Source organism: Eubalaena glacialis, chromosome 10 (assembly GCF_028564815.1).
Source record: "Eubalaena glacialis isolate mEubGla1 chromosome 10, mEubGla1.1.hap2.+ XY, whole genome shotgun sequence".
In the NCBI taxonomy this organism is placed as follows: Eukaryota; Metazoa; Chordata; class Mammalia; order Artiodactyla; family Balaenidae; genus Eubalaena; species Eubalaena glacialis.
In genome coordinates, this window is record NC_083725.1 from 117,228,057 (window position 1) to 117,244,337 (window position 16,281).

The window sequence follows — 16,281 nt, forward strand, 5'->3', positions numbered from 1 at the left end:
GAGAGAGGGACAAGACAAGCTAAAATGAACCCTGGAGGTCTCTGATGGTCCACAGGGCACAGGGATGGAGGGTGGGAGTAGGCAAATGCTCCTGCACACCCCAGGGCCATCAGGGAGGTTGAGTTGGGCTAATGTCTACTCAGAGCGATGGGAAAGGGACAGAGACCTGTAGATGCGGCCACAGCAGGACGGGTGGGGTAGGGGAACACCAGCCAGGGCCACCCCCCCTCCTCCACTTCTCCCCCTCCCCTCCCCTCCCCTTCAATTGCCCAGACCTAGCACCCTGCCTACACAAGAAGACCCTGAGGTCTGGCTGTCCCTGTTAGGCCCTGGAGAGCTCAGAGGAGGAGGCCTCAGTGCTGCCTGGTGAGACTTCAGTTCCTATCATTTTGCATGTGTGTGTGCAGGTGTGTGACAGTGTGTGAAAGGGTTGTGTGTGAGTGTGTCTTTGGAGATGGGGGTGTGTTGTCTTTGTCAGGGCTGTGGAATTTGCTGCAAAGAGAGAATGTAGCAGGAAGGGAACTGTTCAGGTTATTTTTTGATATAAAATTGCAACTGTTTCTTTATTTTTTTCTTTGCTCTTTGTAGCTCATTGAATACCAGACGTTCAGAACCGGGGAAGGTAAATTTCAGGTTGCTTTCAGCTCAGGTCAAAGGAGCAAAGGAAGCTCTTCTGGAAGAAAAAGAGGAAAAGGGTTTTGTGTGTTAAGGGATAAAAAGGGTGTTGGCGGGACCTGAGGGAAGAGGGTTGTGAATGGGGGAGGGGCGGAGACCCTAAGTCCTGGCCCGCTGGGCGGGAATCTGGAGCCTGTTCTAAGGCCCAGGCACTTGCTGCCGCCTTGGCCGAGCCCTCCCTGGGTCCAGAACTGTCTGCCTCAGAACAGTGCCTGTATGACCTTTGCCTGCACCACCTTTGCCTGCACTAGTCCCAGAGGGTGCAGTCAGGAAATGATCGTATCATTATCCACTTAGAAAGTTATAAATTGACGGTGTTTTTCAAGCTTTGCATCGCCCCTGAAGAATCACTGCTGGGGTGGGGAGGGCTGGGTGGTGTAGGAGATGTCAATAGTGAAGAAAGGAGAAGAGCACTGGTCCTTAAGCAGGAGTGTGGTTCTCCTGACTCCGCCGAACTCCTGCCTGGGTTTTCTTTCTGCCTCTGGACGCCCCCTCCTCCCTGCCAATCCCACAGACGCCTGGACTCACTAGGTCCAACACAGGACATACGATGTCCTCCCAGTGGCTGCCTCTCCTCCTGGGTCCCCATCTCAGTCTCCCTGGAGGCCTCCTTCCCCACACAGTCACCAAGTCCAGAAGCTTCCACCTCGATGTGTTTGGAGAACTTGCCCAGGGCCCAGCCCAGGCCCCACCTGGGGCCTGGCTCCCCTGCAGTCTCAGCCCTCTCAGCCAGCTCTGGGGGAGGGAGAGGGGTCTTGATGAAATACCGCCTGGACAACCCTCACTGAAGCTTTCTCCATCACTGCCATGGGGGGATCCAGAGTAGGGCCTGAACCCCCAGAAAGGGGTTGCCCGGTGGACAGATGGGGCTCAACAGCGTTGGTGCTCGTCGTGGAATCCTTTAAAATTGCCCTCAATCCTGATGGAACTGAAGGACGGTGACCAGCTTGGTGTTACCGTGCCAGAAATGTGTAACCTTGCCAGGGATACTTTTGAAAAGGGAGGGTCCAGTGTCCCATTGTCTAGATAGATTTCAAAAACCATATCGTTCTCCTGTCGTGATTTTTACCATGCCTACTTACCACAAGTGGTGCCCGCTTCCACATAGGGGAGTGAAACAGGTTTCCTGTGAAGGTAAGCGTATCTGAGTTGAAGAAATGAGGTAATTTAGAGAAAAAAAGTAAGAAGGAAGCAGCGGGGTACTCCAAACGGCAGATGGGTCTGAAAACCCAACTTGGGGTGTGAGTTGAGTGTGCGCGCGTAGGTGCACAGGGGATGTGTCCGTCTTTGTACAGCATCTGGGAACAAATGTCTACACGCAAGGGTTTGTGTCTCTGGGGTCTGCGACCCCAGCAGGGGAAGGGGCTGGACTGCGCGCTCTCTCAGGCCTCTGTAAGGTTCTGGAACCCAGCCCTAGCTGTGAGCCCATCAGCCCCGGCTGGAAGTTCGGCAATCGGATGCATCCGGCTGGGACTGGCTGCGCGGCGGGGTTGAGGGGCGGGGGAGCGGCTCACGGCCAGCGCGGTGACTCAGCACGGTGGGGCGGGCCGGAGCGGGGCGCGCCCACCCGTATAAGGCGCGGGGCCGCCGTCGCGGGCGCTGGAGTTCTGCCGCCGCCGCTGTTGCTGAGGTCCGCGTCGCCATCAGTGAGTCCACGCCGCCTGCGGCTCCCAGGGGGATTCCGAGGGGGCTCCCAGGGTTTTGGGGAGCAGTTGGGGCTCTCGGGGGGCCTACAGCGCCCAGAACAGGGGATGCGACCCCAGGGAGGACGGGCGGGCGCCCTCTCCCCCGTAACACGCCTCTCCCAGATGCTAACAGACTTCTCTCTGCATCCTGCAGTGCCGCCCTACACCATCGTCTACTTCCCTGTTCGAGGTAGGGGCCTGTGACGGGGAGGGAGGGGAGGCAGAGGTAGGAGGCTGCAGCAGCCCACGCCCCTCACCCACCTGAGGGCGTCCCCAACCTCCCTTTTTCCTCCATCACGTGGCTACTAGCTCCGCCTTCCCTGTGCCCCGGAGCTGCCCCTTGCTGGAGTACGCAACTGCCCGGCCCTGGCCCGTCCCTCCGCAATGTGCTGGGAGATCATCGGAGGAGTCCTCACCTCCTTGGCTCTTTCCCAGGGCGCTGTGAGGCTGGGGTCCCTGCCCATCCCCACTACCCCGCCCTCCCCTCCCTCAGGGCGCTGCGAGGCCATGCGCATGCTGCTGGCCGACCAGGGCCAGAGCTGGAAGGAAGAGGTGGTGACCATGGAGACCTGGCCTTCACTCAAGGCCTCCTGTGTGAGTACTTCTGTCGTATCCCGGGTCAGGGGCTGGGCACTGGGGGGCAAAACTAGGGTGGGGGGCAGCCAAGCTCAGCACCTCTGACAGAGCTGTGCATTCCCCCCAGCTGTACGGGCAGCTCCCCAAGTTCCAGGATGGAGACCTGACCCTGTACCAGTCCAATGCCATCTTGCGTCACCTGGGCCGCTCCCTCGGTGAGTCCTGAGGCTGCAGGGGGCCCAGTCCGGGGCAGGGGTCGGCGGGCATCAGTCAGAGTTCCTGAGCATCTGCTCAGTGTTGGCCCCCTGAGCCTCTTCCACTTAAATCAAATTGTCCTGCAACCCTGTGGAGCGGAGGCAAGTGGAGGTTATCTCACTCGCCTAAGGTCAGACCCGGGTCTGTCTAGCAATCCTTGCCCTGTAGCAGGCCACCTCCCACTGAATTCTGAGCATGGACTCAGATGGTCCTTTTCTTCATCCACATCCTCCTCCCTCCTCCCTGGCGGAGGCTCACAGGCAGCCACGTGGCCTGTCTGGTGGGTCAGGCTGTAGTGGCTAGTCAGGCGCCCCGTCATGCTGTCTGCTCTCCCGCCACCCCAGGGCTGTATGGGAAGGACCAGCGGGAGGCGGCCCTGGTGGACATGGTGAATGACGGCGTGGAGGACCTTCGCTGCAAATACGGCACCCTCATCTACACAAACTACGTAAGCACGGACACGGGGACGGTCACTGAGGACAAAGAAGAAAAGGGGCTGGCTTCCTTCTCACCCTACACAACACCTCTCACGCAGCTCTGACTGATCCTTCCCTTGGGCTGCTTCTGGCTGTGTGGGTGGGTCAAGAGCCATTATGGACTGGACACAAGACTCAGCCTCCCTGCCTGGGGGAGGGACCCAGTCAAGTAGCAGGCAATGGCAGAACAGCGTGAGGACAGGAGACATCCAGCCACAGGTGGTCCCCGATCCGCAGCTGGGGGAGGTCAGGAGCACTTCCTGGAGCCAGGTGCAGGAGGAGGAGCATCTACAGTCAGCTTCTAGAAGGGGTGCTGGCACTTGCAGGTGCACGAGGTATCAGGCACGGAGCACATTCAGGGACTTGGGACCAGTTTAGCAGAGGCAAGGCGTGTGTGCCTGTGTGTGTGTGAGAGAGAGAGAGGGAGGGAGAGTGTCAGGAGATGGAGCTGGAGGGGGCAGCAGGCCCAGGTCCTGAAGGCCTTGAACCAGCTGGCTTGGATGCTCTCTTTGGGGAGTCTAAGCAGGGCAGTATCTGTGAGATCTGGAAAGATCCTACAAGGCTTTTGCAACAGTCCGGTGAGCGATCGTGGCAAGACTGAACTAGCGAAGAATCGGCAGCTGTAATGGACAGGATGTGGCAACAGCCTGGGGTGGGGGGTGAGGAGAGGAGGGGCGGGGGCTGGGTGAGCAGCGATTCACTGAGATGGGGCAGACAGGAGGGGACGTCTCAGGGCAGGGGCAGAGGCAGGGCGTGCAGCTGTGTGAGCGTCAGGAGGATGATACGCAGTGGCATCTTTCTGGCAGGAGGCGGGCAAGGAGGACTATGTGAAGGCACTGCCCCAGCACCTGAAGCCTTTTGAGACCCTGCTGTCCCAGAACCACGGCGGCCAGGCCTTCATCGTGGGCAACCAGGTGAGCTGGCCCTGTCCCGCCCCTTCCCCACCACCCTCTTCTTACAGATGGCAAACCGGTGCAGAGAGAGCACATGAGCCATTGGTTCAGCAAAGCTGGGCAGACCAAGGGACCGGCTCAGGCTCCCTGCCTCACACCTCCCACACCCACTGAGTCCCTGCCCCTCTCTGCCCTGCAGATCTCCTTTGCCGACTACAATCTGCTGGACTTGCTTCGGATTCACCAGGTCCTGGCCTCCAGCTGCCTGGACTCCTTCCCCCTGCTCTCGGCCTACGTGGCCCGCCTCAGCGCCCGGCCCAAGCTCCAGGCCTTCCTGGCCTCCCCGGAGCACGTGAACCGCCCCATCAATGGCAACAGGAAACAGTGAGGGCTTGTGGCACCCTCAGCAAGAGGCAGGGAGCTGCCTGCTTCCCTTTCCCCAGGACCAATAAAGTTTCCAAGAGAGAAGCAGTGCTGTGAGCATTGAGTTTTCTGGGGAGGGGGCTCCCTGATCCTCTCAGGCCTGCGGGAGGGACAGGCAGCTGGACAGGATACTGAAATCCTAAAACACAGAGTGTCTTCCTGGAGCCCTCAACCAGCTCTGTGTTTACTGAACTCCAGAAACAAAGAGAAAAAAAAAAAAAAGAAACAGAGAAATCAACCATGGTCCCTGCTCTGGAGATCCCCACAGTCTACAGAGGACAGGATCACTTACATAAACATGCTTTCTGCTATTTCTGCTCTTAGCAGGCCACCTGCCAGAGGGCCTCCATCCAGGACTGCAGGAGCTGAGGGGCCCTTGGCCGAGGAGGGGCGTGGGGAGGAGCTGAGCCGCTCAGAGCAGCCCCGGGCTGGGTCGGTGGGAGGGTCAGTCACTTCTGCTCAGGTGGGGCTCTCCTTTCTTCCCTGTGCGTCGTGGGCATGGGAGCCACACTGGGCGATCCAGGCAGCTCGCCTCCTGCCTTCTCTCACCATCTTTGTCAGCTGGGCAAAGAGAATGACCCAGCCTGGGTGAGCTGGCTGTGGGGTGTCCACAGTGGGGAGGCATTGGGGTGCAAACAGGTTGTGGCTCTCGGGGCTCCCACGGATGGCTGGAGGGGAGGGCCTGTGGGAGGCCCCCTTGGTGCAGCCTGGAGGAGCAGACCCTTCTCTGGGGAGCCTTGCCCAGCATCAGAGCCTCCTGCCCAAAGCAGGGAACCTCTCAGTAAGTCAGCCTCTCTTATTGCTGGGAGAACTCAAAGTAGGTGAGACTTCCAGGAAATGTTATTTGAGGGCCCAGAGGGAAGCAGCTCTGCAGTGACTAAAGTGTCCTGCCTGCATGCTGCAGGGGTGGTGGGTTGGCAGAGAGGTACCTGCACCCATCCCACATACAGAGCCCCAGTTCAGGGGCCATTCATGGTGTCAGAGCAATCATGGCTCCAGCATCAGGGCAGCCATGAGTCAGTTCATGCCTAAACACCCTCGGAGCACCCCAGGAGCACAGAACAGCTGAGAGCAGTGCCATTGGGCAGGTGGCTGAGGAAATGGGTTAGAGGCTGGAACAGACGTTGCCCGTGGGGGACATTGGCTTCAGGAAGTGTGGATCAAAACTAAGAGGCATGTATCCCTGAACCATCTATAGCTGCCCTTGCAAATAAGGATAATAATTGCTAAAGCTAATGGAGTACCTTCGATGCCAGGCATCATACTAAATGCCTTAGTATATTACCTTCCTTAGTCCTCACCACCCTTGCGTAGGTACTCTTATCCCTATTTATGAATGAGGTAACTGAGTCACAGAACGTTTAACTTGCCGAAGAGTGAATAGAGGCACCAGCAGGGTTATCACCACATTATTGCCTGTGATCACAACAGGTTGAAAATAGAACAGGTGTCCATCAACAGGAAACTGCGTAAGTACATTAGGTGCACACACACAATGGATTTTGCTACTGTGAAAAAGAACAAGGAGGCCTGGATCAGGCCTTTTGGGAGCACGGGGCTGAGCCAACAGAGTGCAGCCCTCTTTGCAAGAGACTTTTTTCTATTGCTCACCAATGATATTTGGGAAAATGACACTTCCCTGACCCGTCTACAGTTGGGAGGGGCCATATAACATGTTCTGGCCGTGTTGGACTGTGGGCAGAGTGGGTGAATCACTTCCAAGGACACCATGGAGCAGGACACGTGGTGTAGTTGAGCAGTGGCCTTGTGGTTTTACACTGCTGGCATTTTACAGTTGTTATTGCAGCATAACCTGACCCATCCTGTCTGATCTATCCTTTTTTCTCAGCTCAGGCTAATGGAATCCAGTCATCTCCCAACTTTGTCCTGCCTCTGAAGGTGATCAGGGAAGGGGAGGGGGCTATGACTCTGGGGTATTCTCCCCACTCCAACAGTAGGCCCCTCTGGCTCTCCCAGACCAGACCCTGAGAGCTGTCAGTGATGGGGAACTGAGAAAGTGTCTTCATCTGGGAGTGGAGGAAGACACCCAAGCTGAGGGAGGTGATCAGAGAGAGACTAAAGGGTCCAGCCCTCTCCTTGGCCTGGACATTTGGCTGCAGGGCCAAAGTGGGACAGATTCTCCTGGAGACAGCACCTGGACCTGGAGACCATGGCTAGGTGACTTTGGCCACTGGGGAGAGCAAAGGATGGTTTCAGAGCCGGGCCGGGCCTGCTCCTTCTGCCTGGAGCACACCACCCTTGCACACCTCGTCCACTGCATCCCAAAGGCCCGCCCCCATGGACTGATAGAGACCTTCTGCACTCCACCATCTCCTGACCTCAGCACCTCCCTCACCTGTCTTTTGGAAACTCCACTTCCCTCCTAGCTGGTTCTAGCTGCCCTCTGTGAAAATAAAGACCAGCACATGACAGCAAGCTGTCTACTCAGAGCTGGCTCCAGCAAGGGAATCGGCCACTGCCAAAGGCTGGCTCAAAGGCAGGCAGAGGAGTGAAGAAACTTTATGGGGGAAAAGGGAGACTTCAGCTGTGCCCTGAATGGAGGCTGTCGGCCCGGGGAGCTGTAGGTGGGCTGACTGGAAGTTGGGGCATCCTATGTCACTGCTTAGGGGAGCAGATTTGGATTCCTCTGGTTGGTCCTAAGTTGGAAAAGGGGATAAAAATTAAGGAAGCTGTCACTTATTAATCAAGTCCTGGACATTTGGGGTGATTATTTACAAGGGTTATCATTGGCTTTCCGGATTGTTCCTAGAGATAGCAGTCTGACTTCCTACAAGTCTGACCTATAATGGGCTGGCTTCCTGTCCGGTTATTGTAGATAAGAGGTTGGTTTCCAGGCAGGTTGCTGCAGGTCGTGGGTCAGATCTTTTTCCATACATGGTCTGGCCATTCTCCGTTATGTGTTCAGTCTCCTCTGCAGAGAGGTGACCCCAGCTACAGCAACTGGAAGCCTTTTCCTCAGGCATTTACCTTGAGTGGAGAAGTCCCGTAAGGGGAAAGCAGGAACCCACACATTCTCCTTTGAGGAACAGTCCCTGGCTCATTTCTGGGCCCTGGAGGAGACTGAACACTCAGGGGGCACCAGAGGATCAGTCTCAGTTGCCCATGAGAACAGCGAGTCAGAGATGGTGTGCCAAACAGCACTGCTTCCAGGACACGTGAGGGACTCGGGAAACTGCAGGAGTTCGTGGTTCACGTTGCCAATGTGTCTGCACCTGCCACACCCGGCCTGGAGGGCCCTGGGGGCTAACCAGGAGCTGGGCTTCCCCAGGGCTCTGTGCAGCAGGGCTGCTGGCTCCGGCCGAGGTGGGCAGCCCTGAAGGGCCCTGGAGAAGGAAACTCTCCCCAGGGAAGAACTTTGAGTGGCACCTCTCACTGCCCACTTTGCCAGGAAAGACAGAAGGCCAAGGTCAGCATCCAAAGTCCTGGGCAGAGAGAGGCCAGTGCTCAGGAACTTGGAAGGGGCAAGATGCGGGGGCGGGGGGAAGCGGGGGAGGTAGGAGCCGGCGTTGAGGTTGTTGGCATAAAGGATTAAGGGAGGGCCTTAGGGTGGCCAGTGGGATGACCCTGCTGCAGAACAAGGCTCCAAACAATCGGGGGCGCTGACCTCTAGAAGGCTCGCTGCTTCCTCCTACCCCAACCGACCCAGTGTCTACTCGGTGGGTTTCCAGGCACCTATTGCTGCAGAGCAAACTTGGTGGCATCACTCTCTATCAGGAATCCAGGCCGGCCGCCGTAGGCCTGATGCTGCACAGGCCTGGTCTGGCCTCCCGCCCTTGGCTACATCAGTGGGCGGGGCTAGCAGCCTGCGAGCCGCGGGCGGGTCCCCAAGCTCCATGCGCGCCTCCGCCGTGCCCGGCGGCCCAGCTTCCGGAGCATGCGCAGAGAGGTCCGTACCCGGCTGGGCGAGCAGCGGAGGCCTCCGCGAGAAGTGGAAACTGATCCAATGACAGGGTCCGTAACCAGCAAACCTGCCACGAAGTTTGCAGTCCCCTCAGTCACCCAGAACTTCCGTCAAACTTCCTGCTCGCTCCTAACACGACAAATATCAACGGACAACAAACAATTGCCAGATATTTGAGGGAAATCTCATAAAAGAGAGAAACAATAATAAACAGGAGGGGGGAAAAGGAACTCAGAGAAGATACTGTGCAGGCTGTGCATGAGAAAACTTCAAATAAACTTTAATCAGTGTCTTCAGGGAGATAAGAAAAGTTATTACATCTGGAGGATAAAAGGAGGCTATTAAAAAGAGCGTTTCCCGGAAAAATTAAAAATATGATAGCAGAAATGAAAAATCTCAGGGGCTTGCCTGGTGGTGCAGTGGTTAAGAATCTGCCTGCCATTGCAGAGGACACGGGTTCTAGCCCTGGTCCGGGAAGATCCCACATGCTGAGGAGCAACTAAGCCCGTGCGCCACAACTACTGAGCCTGCGCTCTAGAGCCCGTGAGCCACAACTACTGAGCCCACGTGCCACAACTACTGAAGCCCGCCCGCCTAGAGCCCGGGCTCCACAACAAAGAGTAGCCCCTGCTCGCCGCAACTAGAGAAAGCCTGCGTGCAGCAACGAAGACCCCACGCAGCCAAAAATAAATAAAATAAATAAATTTATCAAAAAAGAAAAAAGAAAAATCTCAGACGGTAAAGTTGAAAAATACATATGAAAATAGAACAAAAAGATAAAAGCATGGAAAGATGAGAAAAACAGAGTATTATTCTAGGAAGTCTAGAGAGAGGGAGAGAAGAGGGTAGGGAAAAATCGGAGGGAGCAGATTATCAAATGAATAATACATTTACTCAGGACTGAAGAAGATGAGCTTTCACGTTGAAAGGCACAATGAGTGCCCAGCACATTGAATGAAGAAGGACCAAAGACTGATACAAAAGCAGATTGTGAGATTCCAGAGCCCCAGAAGGCAAATGAAGACCCTGCAACCTTCCGGAGAGAGAAAAACACCACACACGAGGGATAAAGAATTTGAAATCGCGTCAGATATCTTGTGGTGGTGATGAAACATGTCCACAAATACTTTGACGCTCCGGCATCTCTATGCCCTCCCGTGGAAGCTGGGCAGGACTTTGCTGCTGCCTCAGTGAAGAGAAAACAGTGGAAGCCACACGATGGGGCTTCCCAGGCTAAGTTTGAGAAGGTCACACAGCTTTGCAGTTTCTCTCGAGACACTTGCTTCAGTCATTGTGCAAAAGGTCCAGCCACCCTGAGGCTGCCACACAGAGAGCCCATGTGGAGAGACCAGAGATGGGGAGAAAAAGGGAGGGAAGGAGCAGTGATGAAGACACACCTGCTCCCAGCTGCTCAGCCCTGGAAGTGACACTCTTCACTTCTGCCCCATCCAGATACAAGGGGGCTCTGTGTCCAGGAGGAGGAAATAAGTTTGTCATATCTAGTCAGTCCCTACCACATACAACATCAGATCTATACATATACAGGAACTTGATGTGCGATAGCAGTGACATCACAAATACTGAATACGTTTGAAGAGTTATTTAGTATTAGTAAAACTGATTCACCGTACTGAGAAAAATGACTGGATTCTTATCTCACGCCATTTACAACAATAAACTCCAGATAGATCAGTTGTTCTCAGCTGGGGGTGATTTTGTCCCCCAGATTATGCTTGGCCACGTCTGGAGATATTTCTGTTGTCACAACTTATGGGGTGCTGCTGGCACTTAGGGATGCTGCTAAGCATCTCACAATGAACAGGACAGCCACTCACAGCAAAGAACCGTATAGGCCCAAATGTCCATAGTGTCAAGATTTAGAAACCCTGCCATAGGGTTCACCTATATGTGAACGAGAAAAATAAAATAATAACAGGAAAAAAGTAAGAAATTTCTTTATGACCTTGGACTGGGGATGAAGTCCTTAAACAAGGCCCCCAAATGAATGAACGTGACTACATCAAAACTGAGGATTTCTCTTGTACAATGATGATTACTATTTATCAGATTATCAGATAAATGATAAACTCAAAGGAAATATATTTGCAACATCTGACGGGGGAGGGAGGACCAGTGGTTTACAATGTTGGAGATGGTGTTCCCAGTAATCTTTCAGAATCCCCCCAAAGGGGGACTTCCTGGTGGCGCAGTGGTTAAGAATCCGCCTGCCAGTGCAGGGGACACGGGTTCCAGCCCTGGTCCGGGAAGATCCCACATGCCTCGGAGCAACTAAGCCCGTGCGCCGCAACTACTGAGCCTGCGTGCAGCAACTACTGAAGCCTGCGCGCCTAGAGCCTGTGCTCCACAACGAGAGAAGCCACCGTGATGAGAAGCCTGCGCACTGCAACATAGAGTAGCCCCTGCTCGCCGCAACTAGAGAAAGCCCACGTAGCAATGAAGACCCGACACAGCCAAAAAAAACAAAACAAAACAAAACAAAACACAAAACCCCAAAGCCACAAAGACCATAAAAAACCAAACACACACTCCATCTCTCATGTATGTAGGAGACATCTGAAGTGATTACAGTTATGAGCTTCTGTGCACCAAATAACATACCCTGACGTTCATAAAGCAAAAGCTGATGGGAAGACAGGGACTTAGGCAACTGGAAACAACAAATGTCCAACTCTGAAATAAGAAAACAGAGAAGGCACTGTCCTTTCAATTGCTCATGGGACGTTTACTATAGTAACCATATGTCATGGGGCAGGGAAAGTTTTAGAACATTCCAGAGGGAGAGAGAGGAACAGTACAGACAACAGTCTCTCATTATAAGGCAATAAAATGAAAAATAGCAAAACCCAGGGAACGAAAAGACTGTAATGTTTACAGTTATAATATTTATATTTATAAGTATATTTATAAATCTCTCTTAAAATGGCATGGGACTTCCCTGGCAGTCCAATGGTTAGGACTCCACGCTTCCACTGTAGGGGACATGGGTTCGATCCCTGGTTGGGGAATTAAGATCCCACATGCCGTGGTGGGTGAGGCCAAAAAAAAAGAAAAAGAACGGCATGTCAAAAAAGAAATCAAAACCAGAATTGCAGAACTTCCAGCAAATCATGATAAAGAAGCATCATAAATCGGAAGTGTTGGTCTGCTTGTCTTGATTACTCTAGCTTTATAATTAATCTTGCTATCTGGCAGGGCAGATCCCCGCAACCCTCTTATTCCTCTTCAAAATTGGTTTGGCCCTTCTTGGCCCTTTGTTCTTCTATATCCATTTTAGAATCAGTTTTCCCAGTTCCATGAAAAGCCTTGATGGGATTTTGATTGGAATTGCAAAGAGTTTGTAAATTAACTTGGAAAGATGTGATATCTTTATGACATTAAGTCACCCACCTGTTAAAGTCCCCTCAGCAGCTGCAGTACTGGCTAGAGGCAAAGGGAATATGGGATTCTTGAAGGACGAAGGCAGCCGTAAATACTGGCTATGGTGTCATGACCCATTGCAGAAGTGGCGCCCCTCCACGTGTCCTTTGTGGCTCTGAGTTTTGTGTATTGGGAGGAAATTGTCTTTGGAAGGTGCAAAGTGGCCACGGGAAGAAGAACATGTACCAGAAGATGAATAGCTCAACATGTCTCTAATAAACACTCAACTGGTTTTTCTTTTTGCTGATTTATAAGGTAGGGCCTGGCGTTTCAAAAAACTGAACCTTGAGTCTCACATTTCTAACAGCTTGGGATTAGTCAAGGGGTGTGTAAGCTCTTCCTGGTATCTGTCCTCCCAAATAGCCGTCAAGGGCTACACGGGGCAAAGAAGAGACTACAGCTTTTGTGTTAAGGGACAAAGGGGGTGTAGGCAGAACGCCAAGGGACAACTTGGGGATGGGAAAAGGACCAACATGGAGACACTCCAGATACCTAGACCTGATCTACTGGGTGTCTGAGTGTGGATCTGCTTCCAGGGAGGTGTTCAGGTGGGCTGAGCGGACTGTACCGGTCCCTGGGGCCTGTGCCCAACTGAGACTTCACAGGTCCTCCCTGTTGGAGACTGCAGATGGTGCCCAGTGCTTCAGGACCAGTATGAGCCAAAGAGGAACCCTGAGACACTGGCAGCCTGACAGGGAGTGGTTCTCAAGCCAGGACGAGAGTCTGCAGAGCATGTGAGGGCACCCTGCCCTGGAGAGCAGGGAAGGAGGCTGGGTCACATGCATCGTTAATTGTGTTGCTTGCCCCAAATGCACTCACATTGTCCTGTGTGTACCTCACCAGCCATGACTGATCGACTTTACTTTCTCGAACTTAAATTAATGGAAAAAAAGATAGATTTCCAGTTCAAGATATTAGAGTAGAACCTGAAATGCACCCTGTCCTTCTCAAACACATCAAAATCAGAGAAGGAAAAAAAGCGTTAATAATGATATTCCAACCACACAGAAATGAAAAGGGGAATTCTGTGTAGACTTGAAATAAGGCTCTCTTTGAAGGAAAGAAATAGGAAGAAACCCACAGCCTGGGGCGGGAGCTGAAGCCTTGTGACTTAGCCAGGAAGCAGGAACACAGCCAAGCCAAATGCACAGGCTTGGGGCCAAGTCTTCAGTCTGTACCCAGTGCTGGGTAGCAAGGCTGAGAGCCTCCCGTGACTGAGGCCAGGTCTCCACCAGGAGCATGAGGCAGGGGGCCAGAAATGCCCTCCCTGCCAGGTCACAAACAGGGCCAACCCAGAAAACAGGAGTGCAGAATTTGGGATGGAAGTAAGTACAGAGGGAAGCAGTATGCCTGTTTTTGTTTCATATTCAGCAGGAGGATAGACGTATGAACTAGCTTTTGCTGGAAAAAGAAATTTTGTCATGACTGTTAAAAATGTAAGGGAGGGGACTTCCCTGGTGGCGCAGTGGTTAAGAATCCGCCTGCCACTGCAGGGGACACAGGTTCAAGCCCTGGTCCGGGAAGATCCCACATGCTGCGGAGCAACTAAGCCTGTGCGCCACAACTACTGAAGCCCACATGCCCAGAGCCTGTGCTCCACAACAAGAGAAGCCACCACAATGAGAGGCCCGCGCACTGCAATGAAGAGTAGCCCCTGCTCGCCACAACTAGAGAAAGCCCACGCGCAGCAACAAAGACCCAATGCAGCCAAAAATAAATAAATTAATTAATTTAAAAAAAAAAAAAGGAAGGAAAAAAATGTAAGGGAAACCACTAAAAATAGAAATAAAATGTATAACTTTCAAACCAATACTGGGGAAGAAGGGAATAGCACAAAGAAAACTCAATTAATTCAGTAGAAGTCTGGAAAATAGAGGAAAAAGAAATAAAAAGAATGCTAAATAGAAAACACAATATAATATGGCAGATATATGTTCCAATGGCAATACCAATAAATGTAAACAGGCCAGACTCTCTTTTTAAAAGACAGAGATTGATTGAGTTAAAATAAAACAAAATGAAATTTAATTAGATGTTGTTTTAAAAGCCATCCCTAAAACAAGAGAAAGATTGAAAATGAAAAGAAAAAAAACCCCAAATACTAATAAAAAGAAAGCTTGTGTAGCAATAGTAATATCAGAGATCATAGACCTCAAGGCAAAATTGTTAAAAGAGATGCAGAGAAATATTTTATATTAGAAAAAGGAAAGATCCATCAAGAAAACATTCTTTAAAATATAGGTGTTCATGGACTTCCCTGGTGGTCCAGTGGTTAAAAATCCGCCTTCCAATGCAGGGGATGTGGGTTCGATCCCTGGCTGGGGAACTAAGATCCCACACGCCTTGGGGCAACTAAGCTCGCATGCTGCAACTACTGAGCCTGCACGCCACAGCTAGAGAGAAGCCCACGTGCTGCAATGAAAGATCCCACATTCCACAACAAAGATCCTGCGTGCCGCAACTAAGACCCGAAGCAGCCAAATAAATAAATAATATTTAATAAACTAAAATAAAATAAAGTATAGGTGTCCAAAATTGGCTCAAGGAAATAAACAAATAGCCATAAAAGAAATGGAAATGGTGATCAGATCACTCCTAAGCAGAGCCCCCAGTTTCAGATGGCCTTACGGTGAGTTCTAGTGACACTTCAGGAGATGATAACTTTTACCCTCAGAAAACTCCTGCAATGTATAGGAAAAGGTGGAAAGGGGCACACCTCATTTTAACAAAACTGGAAGAGATCTCCTGGAGAAAATCTGAGCTGGAGCTGGAGAGGTCAGCACGGGCCTTGAGTGCCAGGGCCGGGGACTTGGGCTTTGTCCTGAAGACACGAGGGAACCATGAAGGGTATCAGGTAGGAGAGGGGCAAAATGGATCCAAGGTTTACAACAATCCTGCTCGTTCCATGGTGCAAAGAAGTGATTGCGGGGGCCGAGACTTGAGGCTGGGGGACCTCAAGGAGGCTTTGCAAAATTCCAGGTGAAAGCTGATGGGGGTCACTGCCATGGGGCGGGGCCTGAAGGCACGGGAACAGGGTGTGTTCAGAAGGCAGAGTTGGCAGGATGCGATGGATATGGGGACAGGGAGGCATCCTGGATGCCTCCCAGCTTCTGGCCTGGAGGCTGGTAGGGGAGACAGACATGGACAGTGGCATAGGATGAGACAGGTGAGAGACAGGGTCTGGGATGCCTTGGAAGAGGGCTTCCTGGAGGAGGTGATACTGAGTGGAGCGTGGCAAGTGGGTGCTCTAGATGGGTGGGGACTGAGGGTCAGGAGACCTCAGGCCGAGTTCTGGCAGCTGTGCCGACTTGGGCAGGCAACTCAGCGTGGCTAATATACTCTGTCCTCTTCTGAAAACGGGGGCTCATCATTCCCATGCCCTGGGTTGTGGGAGGATTAAGGAGATAACACATGGCAAGTGCTTGGCACAGAGCCTGGCGCTGGACGAACTGGAGCTCCTGCCCCTCACTCTTAGTTTCCCACGGGCCCATGCCCAGCATCTCCCATCCACAGCATCCCCCGGCTGCCTTCTCCCCATGGCCTTGTGTTCCCTTGACCCCGTTAGACAGGGATGAGGAGAGAATGCACCCTCTGGCTCCATCTTGCCCCCCTTCTGCCACCCCAGAGGGAGGGATCCATGGACTCGGGTCTGAGCTCCGGATTAGCTGTGTAATCCCCAGCTCTGTCTGGGCAATCTCTTTCCCTGCCCAGGAGAGGGGGCCTGGGGCTGGCAGTCAGGACTGCTGGGCCCTGGGCCTGGTACTGCCCTACCCATCTGTGAGCCCTCAGACAAGGTGCCCAGGCTCTTGCCGCCTCTTTTTGGAAACACCACTGACATCCTGCAATGACTGTCACATGTGTGCCGTGTCTGGGGCACTTTGGGAAGGAAGAAAGGCCTGGGGTTGATTCTAGCTCTACCACTCAGCAGCTTCATACCC

General features: G+C 52.9%; 1 protein-coding gene across 1 annotated transcript; it reads left to right on the forward strand.

Moving 5' to 3' along the window:
- The first annotated feature begins 2,212 nt into the window (after nucleotides 1-2,212).
- Nucleotides 2,213-5,028, forward strand: LOC133100009 (glutathione S-transferase P). The gene is made up of 7 exons (XM_061203851.1): nucleotides 2,213-2,321; nucleotides 2,515-2,550; nucleotides 2,854-2,954; nucleotides 3,064-3,151; nucleotides 3,536-3,639; nucleotides 4,474-4,581; nucleotides 4,760-5,028. Coding segments are annotated over exons 1-7 (627 nt in total). The 5' UTR covers nucleotides 2,213-2,320; the 3' UTR covers nucleotides 4,949-5,028.
- The last annotated feature ends 11,253 nt before the right edge of the window (nucleotides 5,029-16,281 follow it).

What these genes read in the sequence shown, in the direction of transcription:
- LOC133100009 (XM_061203851.1), top strand. An exon ending in CTTCACTCAAGGCCTCCTGT is followed by an intron (nt 2,955 to 3,063) that starts GTGAGTACTTCT and finishes CATTCCCCCCAG; the next exon opens with CTGTACGGGCAGCTCCCCAA. An exon ending in CCTTCATCGTGGGCAACCAG is followed by an intron (nt 4,582 to 4,759) that starts GTGAGCTGGCCC and finishes TCTGCCCTGCAG; the next exon opens with ATCTCCTTTGCCGACTACAA.